This window comes from Protopterus annectens, chromosome 6.part0 (assembly GCF_019279795.1).
Source record: "Protopterus annectens isolate FY-2018-M chromosome 6.part0, PAN1.0, whole genome shotgun sequence".
NCBI classification, from domain to species: Eukaryota; Metazoa; Chordata; order Ceratodontiformes; family Protopteridae; genus Protopterus; species Protopterus annectens.
Window position 1 is genome coordinate 103,248,334 of NC_056737.1, and position 20,547 is coordinate 103,268,880.

General features: G+C 40.9%; 1 protein-coding gene across 3 annotated transcripts in view; it reads left to right on the forward strand.

Annotated features, from left to right (window-relative positions):
* Positions 1 to 20,547, forward strand: part of AQR (aquarius intron-binding spliceosomal factor) — a 2,539,865-nt gene that overhangs the window by 1,929,026 nt on the left and 590,292 nt on the right. For all 3 annotated transcript variants that reach the window (XM_044073871.1, XM_044073874.1, XM_044073872.1), the window contains one exon: positions 11,636 to 11,773. In XM_044073871.1, the coding sequence (XP_043929806.1) occupies positions 11,636 to 11,773 (138 nt within the window). The remainder of the gene's footprint in view (positions 1 to 11,635; positions 11,774 to 20,547) is intronic.

Here is a 20,547-nt window from a genome sequence, read left to right on the forward strand (position 1 = left end):
TTGGACTCTCCGCCAGAGTCCCTCACAGAAGACACTGACTTTCAGTAAGGAGCGGGTTCCCCTCGGTCACCCCTGGAGGATGGCTCATTTGGTGATATCATAGAAATCCTTCACCAGCGTGGAGGGTGATCTGTCCAAAAACCCAACCCTGATGAGTCAGTGTTTCTGGAGGCATTTGGCACAAGACTCACTACCTCCTGGCTGTCCCCTCTGCAGATCCACTTGTGGATTTAGTTGCATCTCGGGCATGGAAGGAGTCTAACACTGTGAAGCCCATTCCTAAACTCCCTGATAGGATTCTGTGTGTGCTGTCAAGCAAACAACACAGGTCTAAGGGGTCCCTGGTTGATGCCACGGTGATGGCGGTGACCACAAAAAAGAGCTCGTTCAGGAGAGCTCTACAGTTCATTCACCATACTGACAGTCCTGGGCCATGAACCTTTTTGAAAAGTGGGTTTATGCTTCAGCCACATTCGCGGTACGTGCATTGAACTACATGGGACTTGTGATCAGACTTGAGCAAGACCTGGACAAGGAGTTCACTAAGGCTGCCCCAGGGTCCATGTCGATGGTGGAGCAGCAGAAAGTGTTCTCCTCCTGTATGGCCACCCTCACCTCCATCTCCAACACCTCAGTGTTCGTCCTGTCCCATGCTACTGAAGGCACCGCTAGAGCGGCTGGTATAAGCGTTGCTGTCAGGTGTCACGCCTGGCTCTGGCTTTGTGCATTCTCGGAGCCCTTCAAGGTGTCTTTCACTAATGCTCCATATGATGGTTCCACTCTTTTCGGAAAGACTGTACAAGGCACATTGGTCCAGAGCGTGAAAGACGGGAAGACCTTGTCTGCTGTCAGGATCCACTTCTCAACCCCTCAACGATCCTTTTCTCAGAATCAGTGAGGGGAGAAAAAGATGTGATTCCAGAAATCTCAGGGCTAGTCACATGACGCTCAGGATTCGCCCTCCCCCAGAGGCAGAGGGGTCCGAGGAACCAGGGGTCTAGGGATTCATTCCCAGACAGACCCGTGCAGCAGCCCTGAAGGCTTGCCCGACTGCTCATCTCTGGAGGCAGTTGGGAGACGTCTCTCGCTGCATCCAACAGCCTTGGAGTCAATTACAGACAATCGTTGTGTGTTGCAAATCATATCTAGTGGATACTCGGTCCCCTTCATTCAAATGCCAGTCCCACCAAAACACCTCCCGGAAATTCCACCCATGCAAAGGGAGGAAGCAGCAGTGGAAATTTCCAAGCTGCTTAAAAAACGAGTCATCCAGTCCGTCTCCCAAACTAGTCCGGATATGGCATCTATTCCAGGTTCTTTTTAGTGCCAAAGAAAACAGGGAACTTAAGACCCATCCTGGATCTTTCAACCTTAAACCTGTCAGCTGCCAAGGCGAAATTCTGGATGGTCACTCTCCAATCTATTCTGCCCTTCCTGCAGAAAAATGAATGGATGTGATCAGTGGACCACCAGGATTTATACTATCACATCAAAATGGACAGGCGCTCTCGGAGGTTCCTCCTCTTTCAGCTGGGGGCCGATCTTTACCAATTCAGAGCATTACACTTTGTTCTCACCACTGCTACCAGGGTGTTCATCAAAGTGATGGCAGTGGTGACATCTCACCTGCGACTGCAGGGTTTCCAGGTCTTCCCCTACTTGGGTGATTATCTGCTCTCTACCCCCTCCAGACATCGCCTCTGCCAAGCCAGGGATCTTCTTCTCCAAACCACCCATCAGTTGGGCATAATCATAAATCTCAACAAGTCCCTATGGATCCGGTTCAAATTCTAGACTTTATTGGAGCTCAGTTAGACACCATTCATAGCAGGTTTTTCTGACCCCAGACAGACTTCATTCCCTCAACAATCAGTTGTCATACATTGTTCAGACCCATTATCTCTCTGCAGAATCAGTCCTTTGGGCATTGGGGACCATCATGGCCATGATCATCCTCATCCCCATGGCTCATTTGCATATGAGGGTTCTTCACTGGACCCTAGCAGTCCAGTGGTCTTTACTAGATCTACCATTATCCCATCCAGTACGTTTGTCTTGAGCCTGCAGAGATTTGCTTCTCTGGTGGCTTCAATCCCTGGATCTTCTTCTGGGTCATCCCTTTTATCCTTCTGGCCCCGACAACCTGGGTGATCACGGACGCCTCCCTACTCGGGGGGGGGGGGGGCATTGCATGGGAAGGATAGTCCAAGGCACGTGGTCTTCTCTGGAGACCAAACTACATATCAACATCCTAGAGATGAAGGCAGTTCTGCTGGCGTTGCAAGCTCTTCGCGCCCATCTTCCCTTAGGGATGATTGCTATCCAGACAGACATGTCTGTAGTCTGGTACATCAACAAACGAAGAGAACCAGCTCTTATCCCCTTTGTCGCGAAGCCATGAGATTGTGGGAGTGGGAGATCTCCACTGGCCTTTTTCTGGTGGCAAAGTACATTCCGGGGAGGTCCAACATTCTGGCGGACAGGCTCAGCAGATCTGTTCTGATGCCTTATGAGTGATATCTGTATCCTTCAGTAGCGGAACAGATCTTCCTAAGTGGAGTCAGCCTTGCTGCGTTCTCTTCGCCTATCCTTCCAACGCCAAGTGCAGCGAGTATTTCAGCCTGAACCCCCTCCGGGAGAGCCCTCCCAGAAATGTTCTGTCTCCTGATCCTGAAATTCATTCAGAAAGCTCGACGGCTGGGGAGCTTAGTTATCCTCATTGCCCCTTTCTTGCCAAATATGGTTCCCCTCTCTGTGGTCTCATGTATTCTGTCCTCCTTGGATATTAGATCTGGTTCTGGATCTGATCTTTCATCCCTCAGGAATCCCACATCCAGATTTAGTCAGTCTGAAGTTTACAGCTTGGCTACTCCAGTTCCAGTGATAGCTAGGACTCCCGGGCTGTCTTCTCCAGTTAAGAAGATTTTGGTAGCAGTTCACAAATCATCCACTAGAAAACTTTACTTCAGTAAGTGGAAACGTTTTTCGATAAGGGTGTCTCAACATGATTTGGATCCTTTTACTGCTCCAGTTCCCACAGTCCTGGAGTTTTTGGCAGATATTTTTCATCAGGGTGCCAGCTTTTCTACAGTTAAAGTTCAGCTGGCAACTTTCTCCAGTTTTCATATAGGAGACAATTCGGCTTCCCTAGCTTATGCCAAGCTTTGTAAAGCCTTTTTGAAAGGTACCTTTTTACTTCGGCCCTCAATCAACGACCATAGACCACCTTGGGATCTTACTCTAATTCTTAAAGCCTTGGTTTCTTCCCTCTTTGAACCTGCAGCTGCAGTGGATTTGCAATTTCTGTCTTGAAAGACAGCTTTTCTGGTTGCTATTACCTCGGCTAAAGGAGTGTCTGAGATTTAGCCATTATCTGTTAAGCCTCCTTATATGGTGTTCCATCGGGTGTCCTTGTGTACTAACCCTTCTTTTCTCCCAAAACTGGCTTCGGAATCCAGCATTAATCAGGTCATCAGTCTCCCTGATTTCTTCCCCAACTTCCAGAGTGAGGGAGAATATAAACTGCATTTGCTTGAGGTTCATAGACAATTGCGTTTTTATTTGCATAGAACAAAGTCCTTTCATAAGTCTGATCAACTTTTTGTTTCTTTTTCTAAGCCTTTCTTAGGGAAACATGTGTCTAAGGTGACTGTTGCTCACTTGGTCTCTCAGTGCTTAGTTCGGGTGTATACAGACAAAGATTTATCTCCACCTGGTCAAATTAAGGCGCATTCTACTAGATCTGTGGCTATTTCAGCAGCTTTTTGGTCTAGGGTTTCATTGGATGACATTTGCTCTCCGGCTACCTGGGCATCTTCACACACGTTTATTTTACACTGTAAGTTGGATCTCCTGTCCAGAGGCAGGGCATCCTTTGGCTCCACCATGCTCCGGAATATCCTTCCATGAAGACCTCCCAGGGTCTTTTGGTAGCTAGGGACTCTGTCCCACAGGTTGAAGATCAAATGAAAACAACAACTTCAGATAAAGAAAGTATGTGCTCATCATAACGTTCCATCTGAGTTGTTGCTTCTCAGTTGTCTTTAACCATTTTTCCCTCCTTCCCCCTGCCTTTTGCGGGCGGTGTGGTGCACCAGGTGAAAGAGGCATGGCCCCTACTTTGGCAAGCCTTTGTCTTTCCTATTGTGCTTTCGAGGTGTAATACCAAGATGTTAGGCTCTTGGTTATGTCAGGGTGCTAATGTCGGCAGCAAACTTGATCTGAGGGGAGGAGGGAGACAGGAGCATTATGGGTAGGGGAAGAACTTGGAGCTCGGATCTGATGCTGGAAAATGTGGCTGAGTTGGATCTGTACTGAATCCAAATTCCCATAGGTTGAAGACAAATGAAAAGCATCAACTCAGATGGAATGTTATGGTGAGTGCATAACCTTTTTTCCTGCTATTCCGTATCTTCCATCTTCCTTAACTTCTCTCGCATTTTTTCCGAGGCTGTTTCTACTCAGCTAGCGGGAGTGTGTGTTTTCCCTCTTTCTTTGCTAATCAGGAAACATTGTCAGGCTGCTTCAATATCCTTTTGCTTCTTGTGTAATTTTTTGGCATATTCAGACCAAGAGTCAGTCAGTCTCTCTATCTCACTGAACATCTTATCCAATTTTGCTTTCACATCTCCCATCATATTTGTTACCTCCCCACTAGCTGGTGGGTCTCAGTAACTGCAAGCCAGTCTCCTGCCACATGCTGAATGTGTCCCACCTATATCTTGGTTTTCTGCATAGAATTCCCCTCCTCCTTTCTTGGGATTTTAGACATTCATGCCTTGGATTGTTTCCCTAGTTGACAATTCACCCTGTAGCACCATATTCACACTTTTTAACAAAACAGGTGTTGTAGCAGAGGAGCAGATGTAAAACCGCTTGCTATTATCATTGCACCATAACCAGAAGTATCCCGCTGGCTTCCACATCTTGATCACAGAAGCTGGTCACTAAATTGTCAAGAAAAAAAAAAAAAAAGAGTAACATACCTTATTAATAGGTACTTAATTCCGATCATCCAACCCAGATGCAAGTACCTCTGTCAGAACATACATAATTAATCTCACGTGCTCAAGCTCTCAAAAATTCCATAGGCTCTGGAATGTGCTGGTGCCTTACAGACACATGCCATAGGCAGTAATATGGAAGAATGCAGCACCGGCTTCACCCACTTAAGTGTCATCAGGTTTGTAGTCTCCACAACTGATTTTTATCCCAGCTCTTTGTGAATGTGTTTACAAGGGAATATTTAACATAGTGCAAGAAACAGATAAATTATAACATCTTTGCTGTGACTGTTGCAGGACTCACACAGATTGTTGCTGCCAGTTCTGATTCCAGCAATATTGCCCATACCTTTGTTGGTGATTAAAGAAAAAACAGAAAAAGAAAGCCCCCATCTTTCTCTTTAAATAAAGAGGAAGAATTCTGTATTTGGTCACTTGATTTCCTGATGGAACCTGCCTGCAATTAGACCATAGTGACACTTCCTCACATTTCTCTGAGTTTTCCTTGAACATTTAACTTTTGGTGAATCAAAATCTAGAAACCATGAAATGATGATGAAATAATTAAATGTTTCCACTGCTGTAATGAGGTAAGTGCATAGTCAGATGTTTGTCATGGAAAATGTACAGTGGGTACAATTGGTGGCTAATATTGAGATGTTTGTGGGCCCGACATGTATGGGTATGAAATAATTCTTGTATCCCTGTTCAGCTTGACCTGGATTGGCTTAATAGTTATTAATAAAATCCTTGATATGTGAGAAGTAAAATTACCTTTTTAAGTGCAAATGTTTAAAGAAGACTTCTCCTTTACTACTTAACTTTACAATTTTTTGTTTTTGTTTGAATTGTAATATAAATGTTATAAGCTCATGTCAGATGAGAATGTATCTGTCGGAGTAAAGAACTGACTGTCCTTTTGATGGGATAAAACCAACTTATAAAACTGAACAAGAACAAAAAGTTTCTTGTAAATATGTGGCTATTTGCAATAAGAAAAGGTTGATGTTTTTTACAAAGTAACTAAAATGGTTGATAGTTATGGCAAAAGTGAAGTTTGAAGAAACTTTGGTGAAGCCTGTGGATAATAATAAAAAACTGTATTAAAAGTACATTAGTTTTCAGAGAAAATCACAGCCAACTATTGGGCCTCTAAAGTTAACAATAGATTTATTACAAGCACATATGTGATGGCCGAGAAACAGAAGAATTATTTTTCTAGTGTGTGCGCATCTTCATGTCATTGCTGATCATTAAATGGCTGGTGTCCAAACATTTTGAAAATTAGCACGTCCTTTCTTGGGTTTACAGGAAATCTTAAACAACTTAAAAACTTTTAAGTTAAGAACACTACAAGTCTGGATGGTTCATTCTTAAATTTTGTAAGGGAGTCCACAGTTATATCATTGTATTATACATTCAGTTGTTTACTGATGTGAGGCCATGTATCTCCTTAATGAAAATCCTGTGTAGTCAACCCAATTTTTAAGAAAGTGACAAAAAGATAGCATTTAACTATAGACTCATAAGTTTAATTTACATATTATGCAAATGTTTTGGAAAAATATAGTTTAAATGCATTGGTGGCATTACACAAATGCAAGAAAATCATAAATGCCACCCACCATGGATTTCTTAAGCAATACTGTACAATTACTAAACAATTCAAATGTCTTGACATTATTGTTCAAGCAAATGATATTGGACTTAGTTGTAGTAATTAATTTACGTCTTCCTAAGGCATTTGATGTCCTGCCACTCGATATAATTGACTTTACTAATATTGATTGTTATATTGTTAATTGTGTAACTTGGTGGTTGAAAGATTGTTCTCAGAGTTTCTGTACAAGGAACACTATCTTGAGAAAGACCATTTTCATCAGAAGTCTACATTGGATCTGTTTTTGGACCAGTGTTTAACTTAGTTTTTTCAACATTGATCAGATCTTCGTTTACCTGGCTATGGATATGCAGATGACAGTAAAACTCGGCATTTGCAACCTCTGAGTTGGATTTGAAGGTTAAATTCATATCATAATGAATTTAGCATCTAGACAAAAAAATGTAGAGGTGGAATTTAGTAAATTAAAATATGCATACATGATCTTTGGGAGTGCAGTTATTAAAATAAGCATACCGTTGTATGACAGTACCCTGAAACGAGCATAGAGTAGAAAATATTTGGGTGTACTAGTAGACATTAGGATGGCCTTGAAAGATAATGTGAATAATGAAGATTTAGAGCACTACAACAGGTTAACACTATAAGCACTATATTTCTGTGGGATGTTTCCAGGTATTCTGCCCCCCCCCCCCGAAAAAAACATGGCAGTTGATTGGCTGCACTAAACTCTCCTTAGTACTTCTTAGGAATGAATCTGCAGTGTAGTAGCCTCTGGTAAGAATAGAGGCATCCATCTAAAAGCTATGTGAAATGTGCTTGTTTTTAATCGGCTGACCTCTGTGGGGGCAAGGCCTTATAGACTTTAAATAACTGAGGGTTTGCCCACTTTCTTTCTGTTAAAAGCTGGACTGCTGATATCACTATAACAGATGCTTCAAAGAAAATAACAGGAGATTACTGGGGAGAAACAGGAGAAGATCAGAAAGCCATTTTCCATCTGAGTTCTTACTGATTCAGTGCACTGCAGTGACGTCTTTGGCTTCCTAGGAATAGTTCTGCAGTGTAACAGCCCTTGGTGAAAGTAGAAGTTTCCATTTGACAGCAGTCTGAGTTTGCATTACATTGAAGAATCAGAGTGCTTGTTTTTGATTGGCCAGTTTCTGCATAGGGCTACAAGTTGGATTTTGATTGGCCAGTTCTGTAAGGACAGAGCCTTCCACATATCAATTAATCAGAAGTTTGCTCATTCTGATTCACTTCAGCACTATCCTGCTGAGAGAGCTTTAATATGCTATCCAGAGAATACAGCAACGGACTACAGAAAAGGAGAAAAAGACCTCAAAGCCCATTTTCATCCGTTTTCTTACTTTTTTTGTTTTGAGACTGGCTGACCAAGTTTGCAGATGACTGCAAGCTGGGTGCTGTCTTAAATTCCCCTAGTGATGTGAACATCCTCCAAGAGGGCCTTACCCAAACTAATGACTGGTGCCAGAAGCATGGCCTCAAACTGAATGCCAGGAAATGCATCATTATTCCCTTTGGGGAAAATGTCATCCCCACTAATTATCACATTAATAACAATGTACTAAGCATGCAATCACTTGTAAGGGACTTGGGCAACCAGGTTGATAGCAACCTGACTTTTGACCACCACATTGCCTCCATTGTATGGAAGGCTTTCTACATGACCCTCCTCATAGATAAGGGTATTTCATCCAGGAACAAGGAGGTCATAACATCCCTGTACTCCTCCCTTATCAGTCCCATTATCGAGTACAGTGCCTCCTTCAGCATGTACCTTGCCAAGTACATGCAGCAGTTGGAGAGACCACAGAGGTTCCTGACCAGGAAAATCCAGGGTGTCAAACACCTGTACTATACAGATAGGCTAAAAGCCCTGTCTCTCTACTCATTCTCATAAAGACTGCTCAGATGTGACCTGTGTCTGGCATACAAGGCCATTTCAGATCCAGCCTTGATGGAGTTGCTACATATCTGTAAGACAAACTCCACTCGCACAACCTGCACACAAGGCCTTAACCTGGTCTGTGACATTAATATAACTTGTTGGCGGGATAGAGTTGTGTCCCAAAGACTCCCCCATCTGTGGAAAAGACTCCCTCTCCATGTCAAGCAGAGTACCTCTTTAGCCTTCTTCAAGAGGAACCTGGATGACTGGATGGGAAACAGAAAGTACACCCCTGGGATCCCACCTGCGTCCCTGCTGGATAGGGGAAACAGGTGCTGACTTTGAGAGAACATGGGCAAAATTCTTGCCTAGGTTTATAAGGGCCTCTGGACCAATAGCCTAGTATCATCCTATGAACCTATGAACTTTTTGTCTTGCTGCCTGCTGAACATCCAACCATCAGATCCTCTCTTGGTCAGTCATTCCCATCTCTGGGTGAAAACTGATTGAGAGATGTCAACATCCAAACAACTATCAGGGGTGGTATGAACATTTTCTTGTTAAAAACCTAACTACCTCTGGGCACTCAACTAGGGAGCAGTAGAGAAGTGTGCAGTAGTCTTCCTTCACTTCTTTGAGCAATGTTGCCAGTAAGCAACACCCTGATCCTTGTTTCCACTGAAGGAGCAAACTGCCTGTTTTTGCTTGGGCAGCTTCTGCATAAGTTGGATTTTGATTGGCTAAATTCTGCAGGGGCCGAATCATAAACCTAAAGTAACCAAAGTTTTGCTTAGTTTACTGCTCTTCTGTGCTGGGCTTCTGCCAGCACCCTAGTGCTTAATGCAGAGAAAGACAAAAAGGTAGCATATTCCTTTCAGTCTAGGTTCATGCTTTTAACAGCTGGTGGAATGATAGCAACCTCAAACCAAATATGAAAGAATGTAACAGTTCATTTTGGTAAACAAAACATTTCTGCATTGTATCTTGTAGGTGACACACCCCTGCAGTCAGGCATTTCATAAGGTATTGTAGTCAACATTGCTGATAATTCCTTATCTTGAGGCCACCATATCTCTGTAGTAGTTCAGAAATCCTTCTGTCTGACTCAGTTCATTTCCAAAGGCATCTTCTTCCAAAAAGTCTTAATTCCCCTATTCGGACCCATTATTAATAGTAATGCCCCTTTTGGCATATATTTGTCAAAACATATCATACACGTGACCTCACAGATGCCCAGCTCATAGGTTCATAGAGTCATATATTAGTACTAAGCTTGCCATTTCTTAGAATGTTCCATTTTCTACGAGGTGAGGATTTCTTGGAATTGGTATATATAAGTTTTGTTGGGGCTTGCCCCCCAGGTTGGTGATGCAGGGTGTATCTGCACCCCAGCATAAAATAAGTTTGCAGGAGAAGAACAGTATTTGATATTGTCTTTTCTACTTATTTTCTCTGTTTTGGGACTCTTCTTTGTGAGTCATGACATCTCAGTAGGGAGGAGTCCTTCAACAGTAGGTACCAACATTGCAATTGGCTGGACCATCTCAGTTTCCACAAGAAGGGTATGCCAGCATTTGCTGCTTACTGCAACACTCCTTTGTCAGTTCCTTCAGTGCCTGGATGCATAATTGATCTTATAATTGCCTTTGTCACAAAATAGGATTAAGTTTTTTGTGCCTAGAAGCAAATGGAGCCAACTGCGTAAGCCTTCTTTTGTTGTCACCCTTGTTTTTTTAATTGTTGCAAGCCTATGGTAACACATTTCCCTGATCATAACTTCTTTTGGAATCTAGCCCATTATTTCTTAGCTGCCTAAAAGTGCTACAGAAAATGCATCATTTTAGTTTAGTACCTAGAACAACTCTGTATCTTCAGGAACACACTTCCTATCTTTGCACTTTGCACACACAAACTCTTTGGAATAAATGCACAGTAGTAAACATACACCATAAGCACTTTTACACTCTTTGAGATACCTTGAATAACTCTAGTTTATACCCTTTTATTATAGTCGTTTTGCTTGATTAATCTCCTTTCATGCCCATTATACTTTTCTTGTGCTCGTTTTACTCTAAACATGCTCGTTTTGCAATTCCAAGGTAATTCCAAACCCCTTTATGTGCTTTTCTGATCATCATTTTATCAAGTATCTTAATTTTAAACATTTCATTTAATTAATAAACTTTTTGTGCCTCTTGTTTGCTTAATAATGCGTTCTGTGCCCTTGTAATGCTCCGTTTAATCTTTTTGATAAAATAAATTGTTTGTGCATGTTTTCATTACCTTTGGTTCATTTCTGGCCCTTTTTTGTACTCTGTTCACTTAGTTTATCTTCACTGTTAACTCTGCACCTCGTAGCTCTGAAAAGCAGTCTCTGGAATCCCGGTTCTAAAATCATGTCACTCGTCTGGCCAGGATAAAACAAATGAACATGTGTGGGTTCTGTTCAAGCAGCTTTATTGTGTACAAACACATCAGGATTGAGGCTTAGTAACTTGCTTATAAACAAACTAGCTGTCACACTCATACACTGTCACACTCATACATGCTCACACTCTGGCTGCACTCTCAAAATGGCACTGAAGCTAGCACGTGGTTCCTATTTATGTGTACGTGCTGTCCTTGGAAATGCATCCTAAAGGTACAACACACACTTCTACAAATACCCTCAGAAAAGCAAATAAACTGAATATAGTAGTTTGCAAAGCTGTACACTGTAGTTTGAAGTGTAAAACCAAGCTATTTTTTTTTTTCATTTTGAAAGAATCTAGCCTTTCAAACTTTTAGGCTTTTTTGTATCATGTAAGTGTCATATTGATTAACCTCTTCAATGAGGAACTACTAATTTTATAATGGCTAAATATATAGAGTTTCATCTAAGTTCTCATTTTACAGTATAGTTCAGCACAGTACAGTGACTATGTTCCAACATGTATATGGAAATACCAAGAGTCATACTTCACAGAAGCTTTTGTGTATTATGAGATAGTTTCTAAGTTTTACTCTGGTACATATTCATTACTTAAAGTTCTGACTCTTCTTCATTTGGAAAGTAATGCAGTATTTACTGAAACTTGTTTTTTCATTTGATAATTGCAGGAGTTTCGAGCCTTTGAACTGCTTCGTAGTGGATTGGACAGGTCTAAATACCTGCTGGTAAAAGAAGCAAAGATTATTGCAATGACCTGTACCCATGCAGCCCTGAAGCGGCATGACCTGGTAGAATTGGGATTCAAGGTAAGAGACAAGTGCAGTAGCATTAGTTAGGAAAAGTTTCAAAACTGTGATGCAGTGGTTATGTGCAGTGGTTTTACCGAGTAAACTAGAAGCTGGTGGCCAGTATTTATTTTGCCTTTAAGCAAGATTTCATTTAAATTATGATCTGTTTTGTACCATTTTATTTATGGATTAGTGCATGGCCATCTTTTATAAACTTTGTTGACCAAGTTAGTGGGCTGGTTCTCAGACCATTTTCAGTGATGGCCATTTACTCCGTTACAAATTTTACTAGATAGTTATGTGGTATTGCAGAATTCAGTGTAGGTAACACATACATCTGCAGAAAGAAATATTTGACAATAATAAAAGTTCAATTAACAGTAGAGATATAGTTATAGTTCTTTGGTGCTGTACAATTCAAAACGTGTAACATTTTTGCAGAAGCAGGAAATATTTGAGGTTAGAGAAGGGAGAATAGACACTTTTTATGTATTATACATAAAGGTACAAATAATTCCTAATTTGATAGGTTTGTTTGCTTCTTTTTTACAGTATTTTTGAATGCAGGAAACCCTTGTTATTGGGTTATTGTATTCTTAATTCAGATAAGTATTGTGGTTGCTATTTACCCACTTGTTACTGCATTAAGTAAGTAATGTGACTCGTGTTCCAGGAACCTTCTGGTTGCCCTTTATCAATATGACCTTGTCACTGACCCTGGGGTGTCTTTAAGGTGCAGTAGGTTTGGAACTTTGAAGTGTCACAGAGCAAGGGACTGGAGGGTCTCGTTTTTTATGCTGTCTTATTCAGAGGGCATGATGTAAGGGTGGTAATATGGTGTTTGAATCCCAGTTGTGTCACAATAAATGTTTGGTAGTACTTGCTTTAAATCTGCACTGCCGACACCAAATATATGGTATAAACAATGTTATGCTTTAGCAGTCCATGTGGTTACAAATCACACATTGTCCAAGGAGCGATTGACCTTAAGGGAAAAGAGTAAACGTGTGCTGCTGCTTTAAGTAATAAATGACACCTGCCACAGAGCTTTGCACTGTACAGCTGCAGATATGACTTGATATCTTCTTATTTGTCAGAATTTTAGATATATTATTCTGAGTCTGATGTGTTCCAGTCTTACCAGCAGTAATTGAAATTTATCCAAAATTATTTTGTCCACAAACACCCGCACAATCTTTCGAGGTGAGGGATTAATGATAACTCTACAGTGCCAACAACTGTCTTTCCAGTTTATATTGTGCTGCTTTGGCAAACCCAAAACACAGTTTCCTTGTAAAATAAGCCAGCCTTCTAATATTTGAATAGTAGCAATAGTTTAACATGCATACTCTTAACCTCATAAGCAATTAAAACACTGGCCACAAGCATTTAAATTCAGCAGTAGTGCCTTACTTGAAATAAAGAAAATAAAGCATTACATTTAACAAATAAATAAGTTTGCAGAAATATTCTTACAAAAGGAATGTAAAACAAAAGTTTGGCAGAAATAGATGACATACAGCAAATAACCTGTTATATAAACTAGACGGTAAGTACTTTCAGCAGAAAATTTGCTCATTCCTGACTGCCTCTAGATTTCCATTTGAAAAATAATTTGGAGGTTCCTTGTAGGCAGTAGGTCTGTCTCCATAGGACAAAGCCTAAGCACAAGTGACCATCATCAAGCCAACCTCAGGATGTTTTTGCTGGATTTACTTTGAATAATCCTATCATGTGTAAGCTAATGTGATTAAGCAAACCTAAAACCTTTAAAAGCTGGGGAGGTTGCATCTCAAAACAGGAACACTCCCAAGTTCATAATACAATTTGTTTTCAGGTGTCAAACCCCCTTAACCCCTAACACTGGGGCAAGACCCACATTCTGAACTACACTTGTACTAACCATGTGATTGCACAAACTCAGAGCAAAGGATGAAAGTGCAAAAATAATTCTATGGATCTAATGTCATTTAAAGTAACCCAGTGACCCTCAAGTTACAGTGCTCTGGTTTCCCATTTTTGCTGTACCTTAACTTGTGAATGTCATGCCAGCTGCTAGGTACTGCTTTCAGTGCTATCCCTTATCCATGTACAGTACTGCATATGCCTGGATACAAATGGCTAGGATGCAACAAGGCCATTCCCTGCCCCCCCCCCCCCCCCAGCCAAGGAGGGAGGAGCCACGAAACTTCAAGGATGACTGCATACTAATTAACAGGTTTATTAGAACTCTCCCATTGTGAAGACTGCAGTTATGGGAAAAAAAGCCATAAAGCAATCAAATTGGATACATTTTATTTACCAGCTTGAAATTACTCAGACTGGATGCCATCAAAGAATAAAATTGAAGAAAGTAACAGAAAATCAGGTGGAACAGGAAAAGAGAAGAGAAAACTTACAGCTGCTTCAGCAAACAGTACTTCAGGTTTCAGCTTGGTGAGGGCTTCCAGTAAGTTATTAGAAAAATAATTCAGACACACTCAGAGTTGCTTAAAATATGTGAAACATTAACCAATATATAGAGTCAAATAAAAGGCTGGAAAAATAGAAGTTGTTTTAACTATTTATTCAGATGAGCTGATAAAACTGCAAAAATCATAGCCTGCATCGAAAAGGCTTTTCAAGAAGAGCTGTTTCAAAAGTAATGTTAGGAGAGAACATTAAACAATATATAGAGTCAAATAAAAGGCTGGAAAAATAGAAGTTGTTTTAACTATTTATTCAGATGAGCTGATAAAACTGCAAAAATCATAGCCTGCATCGAAAAGGCTTTTCAAGAAGAGCTGTTTCAAAAGTAATGTTAGGAGAGAACGTGCAGTGTGCAGAAAAAAAAAGAGACTTTCTGCAATACCAGAAAAACTAGAAGAAATACACTGTATTAATTTAATGAAAGTACAAATAAGCAACGGGACTAGTGTTCCACACCAGAATTTGTTCACTTAAAGGGCACATCATGTATATGCTCTAAACCTGGCCATGAAAAAAACAGCCAAGACCTATATTAGTAAAGATGCAATTATACCAGCAGAAAGAAAAACTATTAAAAATTGGGACAGCAGAGTCTTTGTGGAAAATGACTATTCTCTGCACACGAGAAGATGATACCAGAAGCTACAGCTCATGTTAGAGTTTCAGTTTTACTGTGATGGTTAAAACTACTTTCAGTGCATAAGGAAACTAACTGATCATGTTCTTTCAGCATGCTGTTTGTAACCACTGGTTTCTTAATGGAACCAGCCTTGCAGTGTAACTTGTCGCCCCATCTACCTCATGCTGAAGCCCCTGCTGATTCAACAGTACAGTACTAAAATTATTAGATAAGTATTTTAGACTGTCTCTAGTGGTTCATTTATTCCTTTATTGAACTAGTTTGTTGAGGTAATCAGTAACACCAATCCTTATTCTTTGGTTGCCGCTTACATTGCAGAAGAAACCAGTATTTTGGATCAAGTGGCCCCAGACTGATAGTGCCTCAATGAACCATGGGTTGTGCCTTTGTGGGATGTGCCAGCTGAGGACTGAGTATAGGTGAGGAAAGTGTTTTCTTTTGGAAGATGCATTTAGTGTGGATGCCCTTTATGTGGTGTTTGCCACAGGAATGTTTTTCAAGAATCAATATTTTTGTCTAGATGCTCTTTTAGGTGACGTGAAGGCTGTGCAGTCCAACCTGTTTTACTGTCCTTAGGGCTTTTTCAACATAGTGTGAGAGTGCTGCATACAGTACGTCTTTGTGGATAAGGTTGATGAAGTCAGGCAGAGATTATCCCTGGGTGTGTTTGTGGTGCAGAGCAGTGATCTTCTGGTTGTTGGTAGGTGGAACTTTCCTTATTCGAGTTTGAAGCTGTTACAGAATTGTAGTCACCTTTGTGAGTAATATGCTGTGATCCTAACCCAGGGCCTGCATAGCTGGTGGAGTCCTGCCTAAAGTCTTGCTCTGCTGTTTACCTGTTTGTATAGTCCTATTAGAGAATGAGATTTTGCTGCTTTTGCAAAAAGAGAATTGATTATCCCTGTTTTCAATAACCCATTTTTCTATTAGCCAGTTTGAAAGGTCATCGTCCTTCTTTTTTTATTAAGATTATTGAGAAAGTTTTGCATACAGTTATTTTTATACTTGACATCCTACAAACAAAACTGGTTGTTGTCATTCTGGTTTTAGACCAAAACATAGTAAAGAGACTGCTCTCACTTGAGTGGTTATGGAGCTTATGATGAGAGACCCACTTTTATATTCCATGTTGTTCTTTGATCTTTCTACAGCATTAACGTGGCTGACCATGGAATCCTAATATGCATTTGAACTTACTGTAGTTTAACTTCCACAAGACTTACGCAATTTGCCTGTTTCCTTTGGGTTACAGCCAGAAAGTGCTCTCTAGCATAAATTCCTATAGAAGCCACCTGCTGCCTTGGAAGTTCCTCATACTGGCATTGTTGTTTCCATACTCACGTTGCTACTTTGGGAGGCTATAAAAGCGAGGTTTGTTAGATATCGGTGCAGAAATGGAACTAGTCCTTTGCTTCTCTGAATCCTGTATGGAAGATTTTACCACTCCATAGGACTACTTGGATGATATCTAAACTGCGTTAACTTCAGATCAGAGCTGCAAAGACAGAAGTGATGCTTGTGCATGCCATCATTCATCCCAGAGCTGTGGCTAGGTGATCTGGCACCCTGTCCCCTTCTCCAATCTGATACCTCCTCAGCTTTAAGTTGAAGAGCTTAAAAAAAGAAAGCTCTTTAAACTGTTGCAAACTGCCTGCTGCAGCTTATATCACTATTCCACAAAGCCATACTCATAGCACTGAAACCATTCACCCTTGACTGCAAATGGAGTATCGACATTCATTTCTGAATGCCATACTGTACTACCAGCCAGTTGCCATCAGCCAGTCGCGTACCCCAACACGTTGCACTTGGTATGGCTTGCTCTGCCCTAGCTACTCCTTGAATTCATCCATTCCATGTTCTTTTCCTTCCTCCTCATTTTTGTTATGAGAAGAATCCTGTAGGATTTGCACACAGTTCTTTTAAACAGGCTGACCTTTAAGGACCATGAATCAGACATAATCCAAACATCTTACTTTCATCTGAAAAACATTGCCCACATCTTATTCTTTCCTTGAACCTTGCAGATGTAGTTCATGCTTGTGTACCTTCTCACTTAGGCTCCCAAACAGTGATCCAGCTGCAGCAGCACCATATGCACAATTCCAGTGCCAGAATTTTGGCTGGACCTCTTTTCCTCTTCACTTTTAATATCCCTGTCTCTAGAACCTGCTTTGGTTGTCAGTCACTTCCAGATCAGTGTTTAAACTCCTGCTTTTGACTTCTTAATGCCCTGCACAAGCTGGGTCATGTCTTCTTGCTAGAGCTTTTTGTCATTTGTTCTCTGCTTCCTTTAATATCATCAGGTGAGCTGCTGGCTATTTACAGGACCTGTATTCAGAGCTCAAGTAGGCATTTAACCTAGTACTAGGCCTCTGGAATGAATTAGTTTACCTGATGCAGTCTTGCATCTCTGAGGTACCCTTTTAGAAGTTCCTAAAATAGTCTTTATATGAGGGCCTGTTCGACATTCAACTAGAGATAGCATGTCTAATATATATCATGTTACCTCACAGCAAGAGGCTTCCAGTTCAATTCTCGGCTGGAGTGCCTTCTGTGCGGAGTCCGCATGTCCTCCTGCGGTTGAATTCATTTTAAAAGACATGCAGGTAGGTGCGTGCATGAGTGGGTGTGCCTTCCTTGAAGGCTGGCAACTCAGCACCGTAAAAATTCACTGCCAGTCATTAGCGGACCGGACTTCTGCTGTGGTGACCCTTAACCGGGAAAAGCCGAAAGAAAAGAGATTGTAGTTATGCAGTATTTAATTTGTCAGTTTATGAAGTTATGTTCAATGCCTACATTTTAGCTCTTAATTACTAGATTTAAACAAAAAAATTGTTGGCCACAATGCACAGCCTTCTTATTATTTAACTTGTCCAGGCAGTACAACTGTGTATAGTAGCTTAAAATAACTTAAAAGTGTTCAGTAGTTTTCAGGCAGCCATGCCAAATAGCAGAAAGATGAAACATTTTAGTTTTTAGAGATTGGCGCCTTGTTTGATTCTTTCATTTAAGTTCTAGTTATGATACTTTTTTTGGCAGCCAGTCAATGCGTAGTGTAGCAGAGTAACATTCTCTTCTAGCATGGCATTGTTTACCAACTTTTAATAGAACCTGGCAGCTGTCTTTTGAACAGAATGTATCCTGTCTCCTGTTATACTCCTCAGCATTTACATGAAATATAGTAGCTCGGTTTCAGTGTCATTCAAGCATTTTGTTTCAGATTGAGTCATGCCACATCTGCATGGGTTTCATATGTTGTCAGACATAATTTATGTAGTATTTTCTTGTTCAGAAGGCATGTCAGAGGACTATTATGTTAAAGCATTTTGAGACTGTCAAAGCATTAGCTCATAGTGTTAGCTGTGATAGTGTAAAACATGTCATAGTGCCAATCAAACCATATAGTGACGGAGAAGCCTTGAAAATGTAGCAAGAAGAATCTTCACAATGCAGTTTTATAGTATTGCAAACTACAGAGAACCCATTCAACATTTTGAAGAGCATGCAAACTTGGTTCTTAGAAGCCACAGTGATGCACATACAGAAAACTCTAAACTACAAAAATATGCTTTAGAAATACAGTTTTGCAAAAAATGCACTTGCAAGCCATAAAAAAAAAGTTTCTTTATGTAGATGCTGATAAAATACCATAACTGGGTAAAAATAATCTGACCTGTTGTGAAACAGGTTAACTTTGCATAACCTCTTTTCTGTAGTCTAGACAAGAAGAGGCAGGCAAAGTTTCTTGATTGACTTGACAAATAATGTTGAAAGATTTGAATGTTTAGTCATAATAAGAAAAACAGGAAATTTCTGTTATGTTTCAGTCTTGTTTTTACTCTACAGCTTATCTTGTATAGTAGTTGCTGGTTATGTTTTATCTTTATATGTTCATTTAAATCATTGAAGATATGAGAATTGATGGTGCACTTATTTCATAATTCTGAGTCGCGCATTATTCCAGTTTTGAGCTTCTTCCCAAATTTTTGCCATAGTCAGTGTTGCAGTAGTGATACTTGGATCCCCATCCTGAATACTAGATTCTTTTCATGATACCCCAACCAACGCATGTCCATCTGGATTGGCATCCAGATGTCAAGAATATAAAATGGGCATCATCTGGCATCATTTTCAGTTCTTTCTTTCTGTATGATCCGATGCTCAGCACTGCTTTTACTTTGCATTTGACGGTCTGTTGTTGGGTTTGAATCACTAGAGTTCCAGATGCCTTCAAATAAGTACTCTGTTGGGGACATTTTTTCTGATTAGTTTTCAAGAAAAAAAAAATAATTGTCTTTGTTGTGGGAAGCAGAGTCCTCACAAAGATTTTCATTCACATTGCTTGTTTTGTCTAGGCCTTCAGCACAACATTGCTAATTGTCAGCATCATGCAAGGTTACGACCATTAATTGTAAGGCTGAGTTCCTTCAGTTGCACATTGAGGCTAGCTCTGATTCTAGTAAGGCAGGTCCGTTGCATCCCTCAGTCTCCACTGGTTCACAGGCTCTGACCCATAAGGATAAACATCCAAAGAAGAGGGATGTTAGGAATTCTAAGGATGTTTCTTTGGTCAAGCTCTTGACCAAGATTAATGTCACTGTTGCAGGTGAGGCATCTTTGCAGCCCCCTGGTCTGATGCTTTCTAGTCTGGAGTCCTCTAGTACAACTTGTCCGAAGGCTGTCATAACTAAGCCCCCTATTTTGCAGACAAACACCAGGATGGCTTCTGTTGGATCTGAAGCTGCTGAAAAGGCCATGGCCTCCAACGCCCATGTGCTGGTGACCAAGGATCATGGCATTATACATACCTTTGGTTATTGTTAGGTAGAAGATTCCTGGGAGATGGATTGAGATCATGGCTGCCCACCTGTGACCCGAGGCCTTCACTTTCTCCAAGTCCAAGACATCCATACCTAAGAGACTCTCATATTTGACCCAGCCATTGCTGCCTCAACCCCACTGCCTCTTCTTCCCAGGTCTCTTCACAGGACTTGGTCAGGCTGGCCCAGGACTTCATGGATTTCGTGAAGACCAATCAGCCTTCCCAAGAAAATGGTGCAGTGCCAGGAACTTTCCATGAGCAATGGAAAAAGGACACGTCTCCTCAAGGTGTTTCTGATTCCTCAGAATCAGAGGATGAGGAGAAATTGGCATATGTAGAACATCATCCCTGTCAGACCTTTGAAGATTCTGATGACACAATATCCTCAGCTTTGCTCTTGAGCATTTATATTTTGGTGACATCCTTCATAGGATGAATGAAGCATTCATTCGGGAGTCTAAAGAATTCTGTAAGGATCACACTCATTTTAGAGAGCCTTTAAACCTTTCCACCCCTTGATCTTTGGTATTTCCCATAGTTCATATAGTTTCAGATGTTATGTTTGAGGACATATCTCTACACCCCGGCTTCTAGGAAGCCAGATTGCTTCTGTACTGTGCTAAAATGTCTTAAGCACCTTTATAAAAACCCAATGACAAATCTAGCAGTTGTATAAACAGAGTCCACTAAGGGAGTTTATGGGTGTGCATCCAAGAGCCCTAATGGCCCACTGACTGGGAAAGCAGATTGTTGGTATGAAGACTTGTACTTCAAACACCGTGGCCATGAGGCTTTCAACTGCCAGGTCCACATGCTCAAATATCTGGAGTCATTACAGGAACAGATTAAATGCAAGAC